Consider the following 21,355-nt stretch of genomic DNA (forward strand, 5'->3'; position numbering starts at 1 on the left):
GTGGCCAGAAAATGGAACCAAAGATGATTTTACAACCGAAAGCTGATAAAATAGCATTAACAATGGTAAAGTTCCAAGTTGCCTATGAGTGTTTTTAATATGCTTTAATCTTCCATCAAAAACTTGTCTGATATGTGACTGTAAGGAATGAAAAAGACCTTGAGCTTGGTTCAATTAACAATGTAAATGTTGATATAATTGCCAAACATTGGCTATACTTATACGGTTTCTTGATCTCTCTATTTTCTTTAAGTAGGTTTAAGTGGGTTTTCTTCCAATGGGAAAAACGAGTACTCCTGCCTGACCATTTCTGATACCAAAGAGAGCTATAATATACGGTGAAAACAGAAAATTCACTTTAAAAAAACTTTTGATTCTGTATTTGGGATTGAAGTTGTGCATTAGATAAGCTGACTGTCGTGTCTTTTGTTTTAGTCCAATATATTTTAAAATTGCATCCAGAGAGGAGTCTCTGAATGCCTTCTTCTTTCTTGGAATCAATTTACTCCATCAATTTGTCAGTAGGTCACTTTTAGGAGACAGGCAATGAAAACTGGCATAGTCATTCCAAGAAACTTATGAGAAAGGAACTTTTAGCTTTTGGTACACTGCAAATGTAAGTTATCTGTAGTATTAGTTTTACTCATAAACCCACGTAACAAAATTCTGAGGAATAATACCAACACAAAAAGCATGAGACCAAATATGATGCATTCCCAGTTATCCTTAATCAACATGTCCATATCCTAGAGAGTCACTTTTCTCTCTAATTACAAGTCACAAATGTGCTGGCATTGGAGATCAGAGCTCTGTTTTGGGGTGTGTTGCTGCATACTTGGGGGCCAGCTCTTGAATGAGATTCACATAGTCAGTTTTTTCTGCACAGGCCCTGCACTCCTCCCCCCAGCTATGCAGGATCTGCTTCAGCTCTGCCACTCTCATCTTCCGCAGGTCAACTGATGCCAAGTCCAGTGTTTTTTCTAAATGGCAAAAAGGAAAAAAGCCAATTACAAAATAAATGGAAAAAAATCCCTATGAATCACTTCAAAAGGCATATAGTTTGCTTATCTTGGTGCTGACTACCCTATGATCCAAGGCAGGGAAGAATTCCAGTTTCCATGGAAACCAAGACACACCCAAGGAAAATGTGGTACAGCAGCCCTCTCTATCAGTGGGTTCTGCATCTGCAGATTCAACCAACAGCAGATCAAAAATATTCTAAACAAATTAAAGATAAAACTACAACAATTAAAAAATACAAACAGGGCTGGGCACGGTGGCTCACGCCTGTAATCTCAGCACTTTGGGAGGCTGAGGCGGGAGGATTGCCTGAGGTCAGGAATTCGAGACCAGCCTGGCCAACATGGCGAAACCACACCTCTACTAAAAAAAGAAAGAAAAAATTAGCCGGGCATGGTGGTGGCATGCCTGTAATCCCAGCTACTTGGGAGGCTGAGGCGGGAGAATTTCGGAACTTGGGAGATGGAGGTTGCAGTGAGCCGAGATCACGCTATGCACTCCAGCCTGGGAAACAGATTGAGACTCTGTCTCAAAAAAAAAAAAAAACAAACAATACAGTATAACAACTATTTACAATGATATGGTTTGGATTTGTGTCTCCACTCAAATCTCACGTGGAATTGTAATCCCCGCTGTTGGAGGAGGGGCCTGTTGGAAGGTGATTGGATCATGGGGGTGGACTTCACCCTAGCTTTTCTCATGATAGTGAGTTCATGAGGGATCTGGTTGTTTCAAAGTGTAGCACCTCCCCCTTTGCGCTCTTCCTCCTGCTGCAGTCACGTAAGACATGCCTCTTCCTCTTTGCCTTCTGCCATGATTCTAAGTTTCCTGAGGCCTCCCCAGCCATGCTTCCTGTACAGCCTGTGGAGCTGTGAGCCAATTAAACCTCTTTTCTTTATAAATTACCCAGTCTTAGATAGTTCTTTTTCTTTTTTTTTTTTTTTGAGACGGAGTCTCGCTTAGCCACCCAGGCTGGAGTGCAGTGGCATGATCTCTGCTCACTGCAACCACCATCTCCCTGGTTCAAGCGATTCTCCTGTCTCAGCCTCCCAAGTAGCTGGGATTACAGGCACCCACCATCATGCCCGGCTAATTTTTGTATTTTAGTAGAGACAGGGTTTCGCCATGTTGGCGAAGCTGATCTTGAACTTCTCACCTCAGCTGATCCGCCCGCCACGGCCTCCCAAAGTACTGGAATTACAGGCGTGGGCCACCGCGCCTGGCCAATAGTTCTTTACAGCAATGCGGGAACAGACTAATACAAATACCATTTTCATTGTATTAAGTATTATAAGTAATCTAGAGATGATTTAGAGTATACAGGAGGGAAGATGCACATGGGTTATATGCAAACACTTAAGCATCAGGATTTTAGTGTCTGAGTACGGTCCCAGAACCCCTCCTGCACAGGTACTGAAGGACAACAGTGTATACAAAGTTATTGGGATAATTTGTGTTTTTAATTTGACTTTCTTTCCAAGAGATTATACTTGCTTCAAAACTAAGGGCCTATGTAGTTCCACAATGTTTACTACCATTTGGAGCATTCTCAAGATCAGTATTCCTAAAACAAATAGCACTGTATCCAAATTGCTGCTGTTAAGGTAACAAGAAGGAAACTCATATATAAAAGGCAATCGGTTCCTTTGGGATGGCCTTGGTTTGCGGCCAACTTGAAAGCCATAGATTGTAATTAACCAGCAAAAAGTTATGGTTCACTTTTTCTAGGAAGATGTATCTTCGGCAAAGCAAATGAGCACATACACATGACAAAGCACTATTGGGTTTTAAAAAAAAAATGTAAAGAAATGCAAACACGTGAATAAAATTAGGAATATTCTCGCTGAACCTTAATTGTTTGGGATCTCTGTTTTGAAACTCACCTGATGCCCAGCCCCTACTGGGATTAGGTTGCTAAATTATCACAGCAGGTACAGCCCTTTGTGTTATTCACACTTCTCCAATGCTAGGGCTTTGGTGCCAGCCAACCTGGCTTCTAAAATTCTTGCCAATGATACTTGTCACCAACATCTAACCTCCTCTAGCAAGACTACTATTTCCCTGTTTATAGATTATGTGCAGAAAATATCAAGAACTCAGCTACTTCTCAATTGCTGAAAAGATTGAAAAAAAGCCCAAAATACAAAAAATAATAAGCTCATCTGTAATATACCAATAATTATAATTTTCCTATCAGAAGGAGGTACTTTTCCTCTTTCAAAAGAAAGTCTAGACGGGCATGGGGGCACACACCTGTAATCCCAGCATCTCAGGAGGCTGAGGCAGGAGAATCTCTTGAACCCAGGAGGCTGAGGTTGCAGTAAGCAGAGATCATGCCACTGCACTCCAGCATGGGCAACAGAGTGAGACTGTCAAAAAAAAAAAAAGTGTCTTTTGCCCCTCCCCGCTTGTCCGGTGTTCACTTTGATAATGAATACAACATTTAAGTTTATTTATTAAACAACTAGTGGCAGCCTAGAATTTTTTCAGCTTGACTTCTCTTGAAAGTTCTTTCTCTTTTTTACCTCTGAGTAGTAGAACACAACATTTAAAAACATTAAAAACCTAATATTTGTCAAATTATTTGTCAAAACCTTCCGGTAACTCTGTTCTAATTTAAAAGCTGGATGTTAAAAGACTTTTGTATTTGGAGGTTCAGCTATACACTGTGATCCAGAAAACCCTTAAATTTTTATAGTGATTCCCTATCCTTTTTAAACACAAAGCAAGCAAATGAAAACATTCTTTCAGGTCAAAAACCAAATGGCACCTTCCTAATTGAAAACATACTCCAACTCCACACTTATCTTGCTTGTTAATTTCATGGCTGATCTGACAGAATACTTTTTAAAGTAGAAACTTGCATAGCCCAAATTATTAATCTCCCACAGCACAAAGGTCCCTGTTTAATCTTATCTTTCCTGCTAACAATAGCTGGGGAGGATAATTAAGAACTATTAGTCTATTCAAGGTAAGAGGCTGAAGGAGAAAAATACTTTTTTTTGTAAATGTCAGTAGTTTCTTTGAGTTTTTCTAGAGAACTTGGTATCTGGCATTAATTTTAAAAAGAGGAAAACCTCTGTGATGCCCCAAAACTCCAAAGTAAAGGCCCACACAAAGATTAAAACTAGTTCATAGCTCCCCAAGGGCCTCTAGTGGCCAGCATCGCCAAAACATTAGGTAGTCATTTTGTCTCAATAATATCTGATTTTTCTATTGTTTAAGGAGCCCTGTAAGATCCCTTGGATATAGGAGAAGGTATTCACAACAAAATTGTTGAATCTAAAAAATCAAAAGAGGTTTGTGATATTGGCTTTTATTTATTTTTATTTTGTCTATTTATTTTTCAGACGGGGTTTCACTCTGTCACTCAGGCTGGAGTACAGTGAAAAAAATCACAGCTCACCAGAGCCTTGACCTCCCAGGCTCAGGTGATCCTCCCACCTCAGTCTCCTAAGTAGTTAGGACTACAGGCGCTCAACACCACACCTGGCTAATTTTTGTATTTTTGTAGAGACAGGGTTTCACCCTGTTGCCCAGGTTGGTCTTGAACTCCTGGGCTCAAAAGATCCTCCTTTCTTGGCCTCCCAAAGTGCTGAGGTTACAAGTGTGAGCTGCTGCGCCCGGCCGAGTTTGTGAATATTGTTTATATGGACTCAGTGATTTCTGCCCCTATTTCATGGCTTGGAAGCCAATAAAAAAGGGATGCCTGCTCTAATAACTACCCTGGAAGTTAGGGCTTGGGCTTTGCAAGTTAAGAAATAGGTTGTCTTTGGTAACTTTCAACCTTAAACCTACTTAAAGCTAGCTATGTGGCTATGGTGCATAGGACTATTACATGGCTGTGTTGGAAAATAAGACTAAAATAACTTAGAGGTGGATGCTAATTACTTAGGTAGTTGACAGTACTACACTGGGTATGTAATGTATGCAAAACAATGACTTAAGCAAAAGGAATGAGTGGGATTTCAGGTGTCAAGGATAGGCTGAGGAAGGAATTCCCCATCCTTTTATGATACCCACTCAATCTACCCAAATGTCTAGCCCAGATACAAATCATGATAAAAGATCTATCCATGTGAAATGTATGGGGCCAAGGATAACATTTTAAAATAGGACATCTCCTGGCCGGGCATGGTGGCTTACGCCTGTAATCCTAGCACTTTGAGAGGCCAAGGCAGGTGGATCACCTGAGGTCAGGAGTTCAAGACCAGCCTGGCCAACATGGTGAAACCTCGTCTCTAATAAAAATACAAAAATTAGCCAGGCGTGGTGGTGCATGCCTGTAATCCCAGCTACTCGGGAGGCTCCGGCAGGAGAATCGCTTGAACCCGTGAGGCAGAGGTTGCAGTGAGCCAAGATCGCACCACTGCACTCCAGCCTGGGCGATAGAGCGAGACTTCACCTCAAAAAAAAAAAAAAAAAAAAAAAAAAGGACATCTCCTTCCTTTTCTTGCTGTTTGTTTTGGGCACCCTCTGATAAGCTATTTTACCAGGAAAAACCTGACTTGATGTGAATAATCAATTTCCTAAAATTTAAAGCTGGCAGAACGGTAGCTCTGCCTAGGAAGGAAGTCATAGTCATCTTCACATCTTCAAAGTCCTTGTATCATCTTTGAATAGGTACTAGTTTTGTTTTAATAGATTACCAAGATCTAAATCACCAGGAGTAGCTGCTCTCTTTATATGTTGAGATTTTCCTTGACATACGTATCTGGCTTTGCCTTGGTGTGTTAGGAGTCTAAACTCTGTGATTTCAGTGGCAATTTTTTTTTTTTTAAGACAGAGTCTCGCTCTATCACCCAGGCTGGAGTGCAGTGGCGGGATCTCAGCTCATTGCAACCTCTGCCTCCCGGGTTCAAGCGATTCTCCTGCCTCAGCCTCCCGAGTAGGTGGGACTATAGCTGCCCGCCACCACACCCGGCTAATTTATTTTTATTTTTTTAGTAGAGACAGGGTTTCACCATATTGGCCAGGCTGGTCTTGAATTCCTGACCTTGCAATCCGCCCGTCTCGGCCTCCCAAAGTGCTGGGATGAAAGGCCTGAGCCACCGCGCCAGGCCTCATTGGCAATTTTAACCTAATGCTGATTATGCCTGTATTATTTATTTGTCTTCCCTCAACGAAACTCAAACGCCCATAGGTACCATTCATCAGCCCAGCAACTTATTGATGAGTGGTGAATTTCTTTCCTTTTAACACTGAATTTTTAGAAGACATGGCCCCAACTTTAGAGGTTTGGGAATCCATTGGACCTACTGGGAAAAACACGGGGCTGTGTTATACCATATTTCAGCTCACAGATCTGGCTATCCAACTTCTTCAGCTTCTCACAAATCTTCATTGCAGGCATATGCACACTCATTGGGCGAGTGACTTCACTTAGGATCTTTGTGGCTGCGTCTTTTGTGGCTCCTAGATAATAGCACTGAAGGAAAATGAAGAGAATTGAGTGTTCCAGACAATGAAGACATTCAGTATCATTCCAGTAATGAAGGAATACAGTATCAAGAAGTAAGAAAGAGGTAGGCTGGACATGGTGGCTCATGCCTGTAGTCCCAGCACTTTGGGAGGTTGAGGAGGGCAGATCACTTGAGGTCAGGAGTTCTAGACCAGCCTGGTCAACATGGTGAAACCCCATCTCTACTAAAACTACAAAAATTAGCCAGGTGTGCTTGCTTGAACCAAGGAGGTGGAGGTTGCAGTGAGCCGAGATCATGCCAGGGCACTCCAGCCTGGGTGACAGAGTGAGACTCCATGTCAAAAAAAAAGAAGAGGAAGAAAAGAAGAAGAAGGAGAAGAAGAAGCAGAAGAAGCAGAAGCAGAAGAAGCAGAAGCAGCAGCAGAAGCAGCAGCAGAAGAAGAAGAAGAAGAAGAAGAAGAAGAAGAAGAAGCAGAAGCAGAAGCAGAAGCAGAAGCAGCAGAAGCAGAAGCAGCAGAAGCAGCAGAAGCAGAAGCAGAAGAAGAGCAGCAGCAGAAGAAGAAGCAGCAGAAGAAGCAGCAGCAGCAGAAGCAGCAACAGAAGAAGAAGCAGAAGAACGAAGCAGAAGAAAGAAGCAGAAGAAGAAGCAGAAGCAGAAGAAGAAGAAGAAGAAGAAGAAGAAGAAGAAAAAGAAGTAGCAGAAGCAGCAGAAGCAGAAGCAGAAGCAGAAGAAAGAAGAAGAAGAAGAGAGGTTAACCTGCTGACTAAGCCACCAGGAAACAAGTGACTCCATTCTCGTGATCATCCTAATTAGATGTCCCCTACAATTCACATGGTGTTAAAAGACTAATGAGAAGAGCTGACACTAAGTGTTTTCTCTGTGCCAGGTGCTGCTTTCAGTGCTTTAAAGGTATTAACTTATTTATGTCTCACAACAATCCTGTGAAATAAGTACTATTAGTATCTGTATTTTATACCCAAGCCAACTGAAGGTACCCAGATCTAGCAATAGAAGAGACAGAATTATAAAACCCAGCACTTTGGCTCTAGAGCCCATGTCTTTTCCCATCAGGTAATTCTGACATTCAAGTTCCCTGACTTCAGAATTTTACATTTAAAAATATAAACGTTGGCTGGGCACAGTGGCTCACACCTGTAATCCCAGCACTTTGGGAGGCCAAGGCGGGTGAATCACTTGAGCTCAGGAGTTCGAGATCAGCCTGGGCTACAAGGCCAAACCCCGTCTCTACAAAAAAAAAAAAAAAAAAAATCCAAAAATTATCTGGGCATGGTGGCGTGTGCCTTAGTCCCAGACACTTGGGAGGCTGAGGTGGAAGGATCACTTGAAACTGGGAGGCTGAAGTTCCAGTGAGGAAAGATCACTGGGATTCCAGCCTGGGCAACAGAGGGAGACCCTGTCTCAAAAAAATATAGATAGATAGACCTTAATGATACGGATAAATGGCATGAGCTTTGCAACATGGCCATGGTGAACAGCCAACATGCAGATGTAACTGACAATCTGACAATTTTAGGGAAAAAGGAATTGGCCCCAAATTGTCTTAAGTGATATAAAACAGTATATTGAAACAAGCCATATGTGTATGCCCAGGAAACACCATATTAATGTGATTAGAAGAAAATGTAAATACTTCATTAATTATGTATAATAATAATGTAAAATATTTTGATAAGTTTGATTAATTGTCTTGGTAAGAAATGGAAAGCCCACCCACTCTTAGGATGCTAAATTCTTATTGGGAATTCAGTTTCATAATTTCATTTAAGAAAACGTAGAATTGGGCTGGGCATGGTAGCTCATTCTTGTAATCCCAGCACTTTGGGAGGCTGAGGTGGGTGGATCACCTGAGGTCAGGAGTTCAAGACCACCCTGGCCAACATGGTGAATCCCTGTCTCTACTAAAAATACATAATTAGCAGGGTGTGGTGGTGCACACCTGTAATCCTAGCTACTCGGGAGGCTGAGGCACAAGAATGCTTTGAACCCAGGAGGCAGAGGTTGCAGTGAGCTGAGATGATGATACTGCACTCTAGCCTGGGCAACAGAGCAAGACTCTGTCTCAGAAAAAGAAAAAAGAAAACATAGAATTGGTTATCTGTGGTGTACTCAGAAAGTAAAGTAACACTGGAAATATTCTGGATGAAAACACGCAGAACTACATGTCACTGGAAGATGGATTTCTGCTTGCTGCGTGCTCTACAATGGACATACTTGAGGCAAACATGTAAGTAGGAGGACTTCACGTCTAAGAAATGAAACTATTAGCAGTATTCTTCAAGCACACGGGGAAAATGAAAGTTGAAATTTACCATACCAGGCGGTTTTCTTTTCCTTTGGTGTCCAAGCAAAAACTGATCAATTCTTTCTCTATAGTGTCCAGCGAAAAGTTAACTCCTCTGTCTATCAATGACTTGTAGAATCGGTTCAAGAATTCTTTACATACTGGAAGGAACAAATAAATATGTCTGCATGCACAACTTAACCACTACCACAGCTATGCGTATGACCCACTAACCACATTTAAAAGTCTATATGGGGCTGGGCATGGTGGCTTACGCCTGTAATCCTAGCACTTTGAGAGGCTGAGTTGGGCAGATCACAAGGTCAGGAGATCGAGACCATCCCGGCCAACATGGTGAAATCCTATCTCTACTAAAATACAAAAAATTAGCCAGGCATGGTGGCCCGTGCCTATAGTCCCAGCTACTCAGGAGGCTGAGGCAGGAGAATCACTTGAACCCAGCAGGTGGAGGTTGCAGTGAGCCGAGATCTTACCACTGCACTCCAGCCTGGTGACAGAGCAAGACTCCATCTCACAAAAAAAAAAGAAACGTCCATATGAGTCAATGCTTCATGACAGTGGATTCCAATGCTAAGTAAGAATGATTTGGGGGCCAGGTATGGTGGCTAACACCTGTAATCCCAGCACTTTGGGAGGCAGAAGCAGAAAGATCACTTGAGCCCAGGAGTTTGAAGCCAGTCTGGACCACATAGTGAGACCTTGTCTCCACTAAAAAAAAAACAAAACAAAAAAAACAAAAAAACACCAGGCATGATGGTGAATGCCTGTCGTGTCAGCTACTCGAGAGGCTGAGGTGGGAGGGTCACTTAAGCCCGGCAGATGGAGGCTGCAGTGAGCTATGATCAAGCCACTGCACTCCAGCCTGGGTGACAGAGTGAGACCCTATCTCAAGAAAATTAAAAATATAAATAAAAAGAATGATTTCAGGCCTGTTGCTATTAGTTTAGTATTGGGCCTAAATGCAGTGGACACATTGTAACAGCATATTGAATCAATCAATCATTGGAACGAAGTTCTACCTAAAATGATAACTTTTCCACAAAATTTGGCTAACCCTAAAATCAAATAGGCTATCATCTTGGGACAGCATAATTGTAAGCACAGAGAAAAACCTGAATAAGAATCCTGAATGAAGCCCCTTGGTGATCTGCATAAGTCTTTATTTCCATCGTTATGAGCCTAAAGTGAAATCAGGCTGGGCATAGTGGATCACACCTGTAATCCCAACACTTTGCGAGGCCAAGGCGAGAGGATCTCTTGAGGCCAGGAGTTTGAGACCTGCCTGGGCAACACAGTAAGACTCTGTCTCTGCACACACCTGTGGTCCCAGCTACTAAGGAGGCTAAAATGGGAGGCTTGTTAGGTCATTTCTTCTAGTTCCTTATATCTTGAAGATACTTTCAAGCTTGTTTTTTATATCTTTAAACACACTAAACTTAATTATGATCTGTGTGTGAAAATTTCAATATCTGAAGTCTTCAGAGTTTTTTTTGTTTGTTTGTTTGTTTTTTAAGACGAAGTCTTGCTCTGTTCACCCAGGCTTAAGTGCAATGGCGCAATCTCAACTCTCTGCAACCTCTGCCTCCCTGGCTCAAATGATTCTCCTGCCTCAGCCCCCCAAGTAGCTGCGATTACAGGCGCTCGCCACCACACCCTGCTAATTTTTATATTTTCAGTAGATACAAGGTTTCACCATGTTGGCCAGGCTGGTCTCAAACTCCTGACCTCAAGTGATCTGCCCATCTCGGCCTCCCAAAGCACTGGGATTACAGCCACTGCATCAGGCCCAGAGTACGTTTCTATTTGTTGTTGTTTCTATAGGTTCTTGTTCCTGGTGCCTTGTTTCTTTGTGTGCTTGCTTATTTTGCACCACACGATACTCATACGCCTCAAAACTTATTTGTGAAGATGGTTTGAAGCCTGAGATGAAGGAGCATTATTTCCAGTAAGGATTTGTATTTGTATTTCTCAGGGACTAAGGGCAACTAGCCAGGCACTGCTTTAAACTAAATATATAGCTTGAAGTTTTTGGGCCCCGATGTGAATTTTGGCTGCAAATACAAGTGAGGGACGTTTTGTTGTTATCATTTCTCAGAGATAGATATTTTTTCTTTTTTCTACTTTGCTCAGTGTCAAGGTAAATTTCCTTATAGTCCCCTATGGGTAGGGATGCGTTCGGTTTATGCTCTATGTTTCTTTAAACATAAAAAAACATAACTTCTATGCCTGATTATTCCAATACCTGAAGCCACTGCAGGGGTGTGCCTCTTCTGTTTTTTGTTCCAGCTGGCTATCACTTATGTGCCCTTCTTCCCTAGGGGTTCATGACTTTTCTAAGTGGGAGCTCTATTTCTTAGAACTTTAACTGTATGAATTCTTTGAGGACTAGGTTGAATGTGGGTTCCTGTAAGTAAGACTCACATTTGCTGGCTGGGCACGGTGGCTTATGCCTGTAATCCCAGCACTTTGGGAGGCCAAGGTGAGTGGATCACCTGAGGTCAGGAGTTCGAGACCAGCCTGGCCAACATGATGAAACCCCGTCTCTACTAAAAATACAAAAATTAGCCAGGAGTGGTGGCAGGCGCCTGTAATCCCAGCTACTTGGGAGGCTGAGGCAGGAGAAATGCTTGAACCCGGGAGGCGGAGGTTGCAGTGAGCCGAGATCACACCATTATAGTCCAGTTTGGGCGACAAGAGTGAAACTCCGTCTCAAAAAACCAAACAAGACAAAAACAAAAACAAGACTCACATTTGCTGATTCCTGAGGGTATGATCTACTTAAAATCACTTTCAACTAAATTATCAGTTCGAGATGTTTCAGATCATCCTAGTAGTGTGAATGGGGCCTTTGACCCCTACCTATGTGCACGAGCTTGTAATTATGAGTTATCAAGAAAGTTTTGTTTTTCCTTTTACTCAGTAAAAATGTTCAAGTGAAACCATTTCTTTTAGTCTCTAAAGATGGAAATAGGTTGTAGTTACTTTCAGTTCACCCTTTATAATGAAGGGCTAGGTCTTTGGGGCCCTGAATTAGTTGGGAGAGGATCTGCTCTCACTCTCCTAACTTGGAAATGCCTGGGACTTGTGTTTATTTAGCCAAAACCATGAAAACTTCAGTTCAGATCACCTGGCTAACAAATGCTCCGAGGTAAAGCCAGCTTCAGTGCCCCCTTCAACCCCCTGGACTCCCACTTCCACTCTGTGGTTGGCTTCTGGGTATGCCTTCCCAACTCATACTTTACAATATTTTCACATTTTTATTTTATCCAGTATTTTCAGTTGCTTTTAGATGACTGGCCAATCATGTCATCTTTTAGAGCTTAAAGTCATATATATATATATACACACACACACATATATATACTGTATATACATATATATAAAATACATATATACACATATATAATACATATATATACACACACACACACACATATATATATATTTTTTTTTTCAAGATGGAGTCTCGCTCTGTTGCCTAGGCTAGAGTGCAGTGGTGCGATCTCAGCTCAATGCAACCTCCACCTTCTGAGGTTCAAGCAATTCTCCTGCCTCAGACTCCTGAGTAGCTGGGACTAATGGCGTGTGCCACCACGCCCAGCTAAGTTTTTGTATTTTTAGTAGAGACAGGGTTTCCCCATGTTGGCCAGGACGGTCTCCAACTCCTCACCTGGTGATCTGCCCACTTTGGCTTCCCAAAGTGCTGGGATTACAGGTGTGAGCCACCGTGCCTAGCCCATATATTTTTATTTCTAATGCTATCAACATGAACAGAATACTAAACATAATAGCCAGTTATTCATGTTTTTAACAAATATTTACTAAGCGACTAGTAAGTGCAAAACAGTATTCTAGGTTCCTAAGATTCAGTAATGAAGAAAACAAAGAACTTGCCCTTGAGAGTTACATCCGATAGAAGTAAAGGTATACGTAGCAAAGAAGAAAAATAAACATGGTAAGGAGGATGGAGGGTGACAAGGTAATAGTATGATTCTTAATGGATTGGTTAGGAAAGATCTCTTAGATAAAGTGATATTCAAGCAGACACCTAAAGGAAGTGGAAGAACAATTTAAGTGGATGACTTGAGGAAGAACTCCGCAGGCAGAAGGAACAGCAAGTACTAAGGCTCAAATGCAGGAGTGTCCTTGGTGGCTTCAAGGAACAGCCAGAAGGCCAGTGTGGCTAAAGTAGAGGGAGCAAGAGGGAGGTGTGTAGCAAATGAGATCAAATAGGCAGCAGCATGCTGGGGCATCCAGGGCCTTTCAAGCTTGGTAAGGTCTCTGGATGTCACTCTGAGAAGGGAAGCCATTTAAGGTTTTGAGTAGAGAAGAGTTATGGTCCGACATGATTCATAAAGGATGTCTCTGAAGGCTGTCTGAAGAATGGATTACAAGGAAGCAGAAAAGAAAGCAGGGAGACCAGCTGACCAGTTTAGAGGTTCTCAAAATAGTTGCATCTCTTAGACCAGGGCAGTAGCTACAGCAGTCATGAGAAGTGGTTACACTCTGGACCTATCTTGAAGGAAGAGCCAAAAGAATTTACTAATAAGCCAGATGTAATGTGTCAGAGTTGGGGAGAGAGAGAGGAATCAAAGATAATCCCAATAATTTTGGCCAAGAAATTGGAACCGTGGAGTTGCCATCTGCTGAAATGAGGAAGACTGCAGGAGAAGCAAGTTTATGGTGACAAGCAGGAATCCAATCTTTCTTTTTTTGTGTTTTTTTTTTTTTTTTTTTGAGACAGAATCTCGCTGTGTTGCCCAGGCTGGAGTGCAGTGGTGCCATTTCGGCTCACTGCAACCTCCAACTCCTGGATTCAAGTGATTCTTGCGCCTCAGCCTCCTGAGTAGCTGGGATTACAGGCGCATGTCACCACACCTAGCTAATTTTTGTATTTTTAGTAGAGATGGGGTTTCGTTATGTTTGCCAGGCTGGTCTCTAACTCTTGACCTTAGGTGATCTGCCTGCCTCAGCCTCCCAAAGTGCTGGATTACAGGTGTGAGCCACCATGCCTGGCCAGAATCCAGTCTTGACATATGAAGTTCAAGATGCTTCTAGACATCTGTGGTGGTTAATTTTATGTAGCAATGATGAAATTAACACTTAAATTGATGAACTCTGGGTAAGGCAGATTGGCCTCCATAATGTGGGTGGGCCTTACCTAACTACTTGAGGGCCTGAACAGAACGAAATAGACCAGCCTTCCTGACCAAGAGGGAATTCTCCAGCAGACTCCCTTTAGACTTCATTCGTACCACAGGCTCTCCTGGGTCTCCAGCCTGCTTGCCCACACTGCAGATTTTGGACTTCTCAGCCTTCATAATCTTGTGAGCCAATTCCTTATAATAAATCTCTTTTTACATAGATAAATATTACAGATATTAAGAAGATATATAGATATAGATTATATGTTCTGTTTGGTCCTATTGGTTTTATTTCACTGGAGAACCTTGACTAATATAACATCCAACTGGAAACAGTGAGAAGGCAGCTAGATATAGAAATGTGAAGATCAGGTATAAGATCTAGGATGACTATATAAATCTGGAAGCCATCAACATTCAAATGGTGTTTTTGAGATGAGAACACAAAGTAAGGAGAGACGGAAAAGAGACACAGTCCTGGGTCTCAGCCTTGTGAAATCCCAATGTTTAGCAATTGGGAAGATGGAAAACAACCAGAAAAAGACGGAAAGGAGCAGCCAGTGAAGTAGGATAAGAACAAAGACTGAGTGTTATTCCAAAAGGCAAGTGAACACAGTGTTAAAAGGAATGTGTAATGATCTGCTGTATTACACGTGGAAAATGAGATCCCTCTCAACATGTATTTTGCTGAGTTTAATTAGCAAATATATCCAGTATGCAAAGCAGAAACCTGCTGTAATGATTAATGCTACAAGTCAGCAGAAACTCTCATCAGGCCAGGCACAGGAGTTCACATTTGTAATCCCAGCACTTTAGGAGGCCAAGGCTGGTGGATCACTTGAGCTCAGGGGTTCAAGACCAGCCTGGGCAACATAGTGAAACTTCATCTCTATTAAAAATACAAAAAAATCGCTGGGTGTAATGACAAGCACCTGTAGTCCAGCTACTCAGGAGGCTGAGGAGGGAGGATCACTTGAGCCTGGAAGACGGAAGTTGCAGTGAGCTGAGACTGTTACACTGTACTCCAACCTGGGTGACAGAGTGAGACTCTGTCTCAAAAAAAAAAAAAAGAAAAGAAAAGAAAAAAGAAAAAGAAACTATCATCAAAGTCTCCTAGTAGCCTCTAATTCTTGTCTCCTACAAAAGAAACCCCCAGTATTCCAGTGCCTCATCACTCTTGTGGTATTTCCCACAGTATACCTTCATATGATTTCTATACCTCAACTATCACTCTGCCAATGTATCATCTAGGTGATGAAAGTTAGGAATACTAACTTGTCCTTTTCAAGATCTACATTTGACTCACTAAAATATACCCAAAATTTTATCACAGCATATATGCATACATTTCTTCAACAAACTGAGCGCCTACCATATGCCATGCACTATGGTAGCTGCTGGACATGAGGTGGTGAGAAACACTGCCTTGACTTTCAGAGGAGACCAAAACAATACGAGAAGTGTATCAGATACTGTGGGAAAACAAAGGAGCGGCACCTGGAGGAAACTGGGAAACTGCTGAAAGATACTAAATAAGGAAGTAATATGATAGCCCTGCCAGGGGACACTAGACAGGAGGGAGACAGGTAGCAGGAAGAATGCTATTTTGACAATGCGGAGGGGAAAACTGCTGAAGTTCTCTGTAAGGAAGTCCCAGACTTGAGTAAGGAGAAAGGAGCAGGACCAGTCAGGAGGTAGACTCAACGATGCAGTGATTGGTTTGCTGTAAGGGATAAGGGGGAAAGAGAAGTCTAGAATCTAGGCTAGGTGACCAGATAGTTGTCCCATGCTGTCACCGTAAGCATGACAGTAACAGGTTTAGGGGACTGAGAAGGGAAGGAGATGATGACTTTGGTTTTTTGACTGTGTTGATGTTGATGTACATCATATCTAAGAGGGCATGTTCACTAGTCAATTGGATGCAAGGTCTGAGACTCTAGAAAGGTCAGTGGATATAAGGTTAGAGATTTATTAGACTGGAGGTAGGTTGGTTTGGGTTGCCAAGAAGAGTGTGTAGACTGAGAAGAGAGAAGAGAAGAGGGCAGAACCCTGGAAAATTCTAAGCCATGGCTAGAGGATCAGAAGCCCACAAAGACACATTGGACAAGTGGGCATAGAGACAGGAAGGAAAAAAGCAGTATCATGACCATGAAGAGAAGGCAGTTTCTGAAAGGGAAAGATGTCAATGGTGTCACACACCACAAAGAAGTCAAGGTAAGAAAGGAAACTCATTTTCTGGACTTACATGAAGAGAATAACCTCACCATAAATGCCCTAACAAATTAGTAGCTTCTTAAGTTTTCTGGGATGTCTTTATTGCTAAAATAACCTCAGATAGCCATACTTCTTTTATTTATGTTGTGCTTTTATGTTTATTAAAGATAGTTTTATAAGTGAATCTATAATTATTTTAAAATAAAAAGTTGTTTAAAGTAGTCCCATAATATAATCCTTTAAAAGAGATTTGGAAATATTTATGTTTTTCCAGTAAACCTCACATTACCTAATAATAGGACTCACAAACTTGAATATCTACAGGGGCCAGGCAAGGAAAAAGAAGAGTTAAGCAATTTGAATCGGGGGCGGAGTAGGAGCGGCAAACTACTCAAAACCCAAGTCCTTTCTAAAAAGAGCAGCCAATAGCCAATTCTACTATACGGCCATAAGGCCAATCTTGCCAGGTCATCTGGTTTTTTGAGAAAAGCCAGAAATATGAATTTTTACATAAAATTTCCCAATTTTAAAATGTACCCAGTGAATTTAATTTTTTTCAAAATATTTTGTAAATGTAACGAAACATATCAATAGGTCCAAGACGGCTCAGGAACCATTCAGTTTTTTTGCCTTCGCTCTAGAGTATGTATAATATGGCATTTTAATCTTATACATTGAGAAGAAATTAAGTTGTAAATAAGAAAGGAGGCTGAAGAGGGAGGATCACTCATAAGCAGTAATAGAGCTGGATGCAGAATCTGGTTCTTTTAGTTACCAAACTGTTATGTCCTTCCTCTGCGATTACACAGCTTCTTTACCTAACAAATGAAATATATACACAGGTTAGTCAGACATGCAATAATCACAGCATGCTGTAATAAATTTAGGACAGACAGCATAAGCTTCCCATTTAATTAATCCAGATGCTGTCTCTCTTGAAATGTTTATAAGTGGGAGCCCCAGATGAGTCATCAAATCAATTGTCTTTGCCTCACAAAGTCTGTTTTAAAAGTATAGGACACAATTATAGCATGGTTTGGAGCAAAATTATAACTTAGCTAAACAAATATCTTTATATCGAGTAATAACATGTAGATATTTTAAATTTCTGGAGAAAAGTTTAATTATTGCAGAGCTGATAGAAAGCGAGGCTCCAATTATGAAGACTTTAAGGACTGGGCGCTGTGGCTCACGCCTGTAATCCCAGCACTTTGGGAGGCTGAGGCGGGCCGATCACCTGAGGCCAGGAGTTCAAGACCAGTCTGGCCAACATGGTGAAACTGCATTTCTACTAAAAATATAAAAATTAGTCAGGCGTGGTGGTGGTGCCTTTAGTACCAGCTACTTGGGAGGCTGAGGCAGGAGAATCGCTGGAACCCGATGGTGGAGGCTGCAGTGAGCCAAGATTGTGCCACTGTACTCCGGCCTGGGCAACACAGTGAGACTCTGTCTCAAAACAAAAACAAAAACAAGACAAAAAAACAAACAAACAAAAACACAACTTTAGTACGACTATACCCATCCATTCACTCAACATATATGATGAACCTACAATTTCCTGTTCACTAGGGATATATTTTCCAGCTCAGGGCATATACATTTAAACTAATTATTTTCAGTAAAACATGGAGTGAGCGCTACAGGAGTCCAGAAGGAAGGGGCTAGCATAGCCACTTACCTTCTTTGCCTTTGCTAACAGATCTCTAAAGTGAAGTACGCTGATTTTGCAAAAACCAAAGTCTCAGAGCTAGGGGACTTGGTGGGATACAGACTCAGGTATTCTGACTGCGAGTTCACAGCTGAGATACCGTGAACAAAAAGGAACCACTCTTTTGTATTCCTCTCTTTCCCAAGGAGTCAGTGTACTCCTTTGCAAAGCAATTTTCACCTACAGAGTCCTAACAAATATTAGCTATGTCCTCTGATTTAAGCCACTCAACTCAATGCCATGTTTTGTTTTCCTTTTGGGAGTCACCAACTAGCTTGGACTTGAAAGACGTCTTCTGTGCAAGGGGAGGCAAATCTTGCTGGTTGGAAGCAGCAGAATCAATCTGGCGCCAGTATCATCTGAATCTAGCATTCTTTGCACAAACTCTAATCCAAATACAAACCCACCAGCTTTTACTGCTTAAGTTTAATATTCACAGCAAAACCACAACGTGGCCTCACGTTACCACCAGGCCCGGCTTGAGCTTTTTACTCGAGCTGGGCTTGGGCGATCTAAAACGAGGGACAGGGCCTGCATTTCCTGGGCGAAATGTTATTTATAGCCAGGGCCAGGAGAAGCCAAAGCCGACAGCTGCTGCGCTGCAGCGCGGGGCCGCCGCCATGCAAGCAGGTGTCACACCGCTCACCTTCACAGTCGGCCCCTGGCCGCCCCCCGGCCTCCTGGCCCTGCGTCAGCACCGGGTGAGAGACCCAAAGCCCGGCGCAAAAGGCCACCACAGCAACTGGGCTCGCGCACCACATGCTGGGCCAGCAGCTTCAATCGCCTCCGCCACCCGCGCCCACCGCCCACCAAGCTGCCAAAGCGAGCTGAGCAGAATTCGAGGTTGGAAAGAACCTGCCAGTAGTTGCCAGGACAAATGACGCAACTGAACTGAGAGTTTCCATTGGCTCTCAAGGACGGGATAGGAAGGGGGCGGAGTGTAGGAGCCTTTTCCCGTCCCTCCCCGGATGCGCGTGCGCACTGTGCAGTTTCCGCGGAGCGCAGAGAGACGCGCTGAAGCTACTCGCGGACTGCGCGTGAAGAAAGGCGGAACCTTCACGCTGATTGGCGGCGACGCGGGAGGCTGTAGCGGCCGACCGGACGCAGGGGGCTGGCGGGAACGTGAAGCTCCGCGGTGCCTGATGGGGCCGTTGAGCGGCCGGATCTGTTGCTGTCGGGGGACCCCCTCATTCCTGCCGCTGCCGTCCCTGCTGCCTCATGGCGGCCATTGGAGTTCACCTGGGCTGCACCTCAGCCTGTGTGGCCGTCTATAAGGTGAGGGGCTGCGGAGTTGGGCTAGGGCTTCATGACGGCCACCCGGTTTTCTGGCGCTGGGTCATCCAGAGGCTTGAAAGCGGCGTGTCGCCGGCCTAGGGATGTCGTGGAGTGGCGTTGCCGCGAGGACACTCCGGAGCGAAGGGCCGGGCGGGCCCGGCCTCGCGCCTGGCGATTCCTCCGGAAAGTGGTCTACTCCGCGGCGGAGGCTCGCGGCGATGTAGACGCGCGGGGTCCCAGGGCGTCATGGCGGCGGGATGCCCGGAGGGGTCCCAGGGACGACGTAGCTGCAGGGTGCCCGGGGGCGTCCCGGAGACAGCGGGGCCGCTGGGTGTCCCGGGGGGTCCCGGGGACGGCGGGGCTGCGAGCATTTTGGGGGAGGTCACGGGGACGTCCTGGCCTCTGGATGCCGGAAGGGGTCTCGCTGACGTCAGGGCCTCAGGATTCCCGCGGGTGGGAGGTCCTGGGAAAGTTGTGGCCGCGAGGTACTTGGAGGCGGTGGTCTCTGGGACAGCAGCAGGGCCGCAGGACGCGCTGAGCTGGGCCCGAACGTCTAGGTCCCGGAGGGGCGGGGAGGCTGCAGTCAAGCTGGAGCTGATGGTCCCGCAAAGCTGCCTGACTGTGAAGCCAGTTGGTGCGTGGTCTACAGAGGTGGCCTTTCTGGAAGTGAGAGCTTGACAGAACTTGTGGCCTTTCTCTCATCAGTGGGGAGGCAGAAGAAACGATAATCATGAACTCCGTTGTCACTAGTCCCGCGTTTAAATGTCAAATGACTTGTTAGGAAAAGCCAAAGGAAATAATACTACTTCATTTGTAGAAATGGGAAGAAAGGGGCCCAGCGCGGTGGCTTACGCCTGTAATCCCAGCACTTTGGGAAGCGGAGGCAGGCGGATCACGTGAGGTTAGGAGTTCTAGACCAGCCTGGCCAACATGGTGAAACCCCGCCTCTACTAAAAATACTAAAAATTAGCCGGGCACGCCTGTAATCCCAGCTGCTCAGGAGGCTGAGGCATGAGAATGGCTTGAACCCGGGAGGCGGAAGTTGCAGTGAGCCGAGATCTGGCACTGCAGTCTGCCCTCCAGCCTGGGCCACAGAGCAAGACTCCGTGTCCAAAAAAAAAAAAAAAGAAATGGTAATGGTAATGGTAAGAAGGAAGAGAGGTAGGAAAGGTAACGTAATAATAGCCTTCGTTTTGTGTGTAGAAAGGTTGTTATTACTTTTGATTCAATTGTTGACTTTGCAGAGCAGACTGAAAACATGAGGCAGTTCTTCATGGAATTATAGGCTTTCTATGAAAACGAGGAAATTAAATGGTAATTAAATTTGCAAGTTTAAAATATTGAGAGAGCAGTTTTTCTTTCCACACAGATGGCAAAGTAACACTGGTGCACAAATGCACACATGTCTGAATACTTCTAATGAGACTATGTGTTTCGTGTTTTTTTCTCTAGGATGGCCGGGCTGGTGTGGTTGCAAATGATGCCGGTGACCGAGTTACTCCAGCTGTTGTTGCTTACTCAGAAAATGAAGAGGTACTAGTCCCCCCATTTTTGCACTTCTGAAATAATTTAGAATTACATACATTGTAATATATATATATATATTTTTCAGATTGTTGGATTGGCAGCAAAACAAAGTAGAATAAGAAATATTTCAAATACAGTAATGAAAGTAAAGCAGATCCTGGGCAGAAGGTATGGAATCAAATGATACTTTTAAATATGGTAATAGGAACATGTTCATAAATTCTAAGCATAATGTGAAATGAAACTAGAAACAGCATAGTTTGTTTCTTCATTGCTTTTTATGACTGAGTCATTACAGAGTGTACCCCCAGTAGGCAGTGTCTTTTGATTCTTAGTGTTGGGTCTTCTCTGATATGGGATTCACTCAGATGTTAGTTTCTTGCTGACAGGTCAATTTGGTAATTTGCGTCAGAGGTGGTAATTTGGATTGTTCACATTTTTAGATTTTTTTTAACTGAGAGGATTTCAAAGATTTTGTGAGAATTTGAAGACTTATTGACAATGTGGTTGAATTTTGCTGAATCTATTACAATTTTTCGTAATTTATGTAGACACTATTGATTTTCTTCCTCAGGATCTTTTGTGACACTTTCTGGGAACGAACTTTTCCACTTGACTTACAAATTTAATCATTAGAGTAACAGCTAAATTAACGTCTTATGTAAGAATCAGATTAATCATCTGTTGTAAGTTTAATTAGAAGATTAAAACAGGCTTGCTT

General features: G+C 43.3%; 2 protein-coding genes across 3 annotated transcripts in view; one reads left to right on the plus strand and one right to left on the minus strand.

Annotated features, from left to right (window-relative positions):
- Positions 1-704: 704 nt before the first annotated feature.
- On the minus strand, positions 705-18,684 carry CDNF (cerebral dopamine neurotrophic factor). Of its 2 annotated transcripts, none has more exons than XM_507666.6 (4): positions 18,479-18,684; positions 8,779-8,906; positions 6,307-6,448; positions 705-980 (listed from the first exon to the last, which is right to left on the minus strand). In XM_507666.6, exons 1-4 carry the CDS (start codon positions 18,591-18,593, stop codon positions 802-804), a joined length of 564 nt encoding a protein of 187 aa, XP_507666.3. In that variant the 5' UTR covers positions 18,594-18,684; the 3' UTR covers positions 705-801. The 2 variants fall into 2 exon arrangements, with proteins under 2 accessions (XP_507666.3, XP_009456271.2); XM_009457996.3 differs by having other exon boundaries at positions 6,280-6,448; positions 18,479-18,681.
- Positions 18,685-18,854: 170 nt separating this feature from the next.
- Positions 18,855-21,355, plus strand: part of HSPA14 (heat shock protein family A (Hsp70) member 14) — a 33,514-nt gene continuing 31,013 nt past the window's right edge. The window contains 3 exon segments of the mRNA NM_001246372.1: positions 18,855-19,107; positions 20,560-20,640; positions 20,720-20,802. Of these exon segments, the coding sequence (NP_001233301.1) occupies positions 19,051-19,107; positions 20,560-20,640; positions 20,720-20,802 (221 nt within the window). The 5' untranslated portion in view covers positions 18,855-19,050.

The sequence above is a fragment of the Pan troglodytes genome, chromosome 8, assembly GCF_028858775.2.
Source record: "Pan troglodytes isolate AG18354 chromosome 8, NHGRI_mPanTro3-v2.0_pri, whole genome shotgun sequence".
Classification (NCBI taxonomy): Eukaryota; Metazoa; Chordata; class Mammalia; order Primates; family Hominidae; genus Pan; species Pan troglodytes.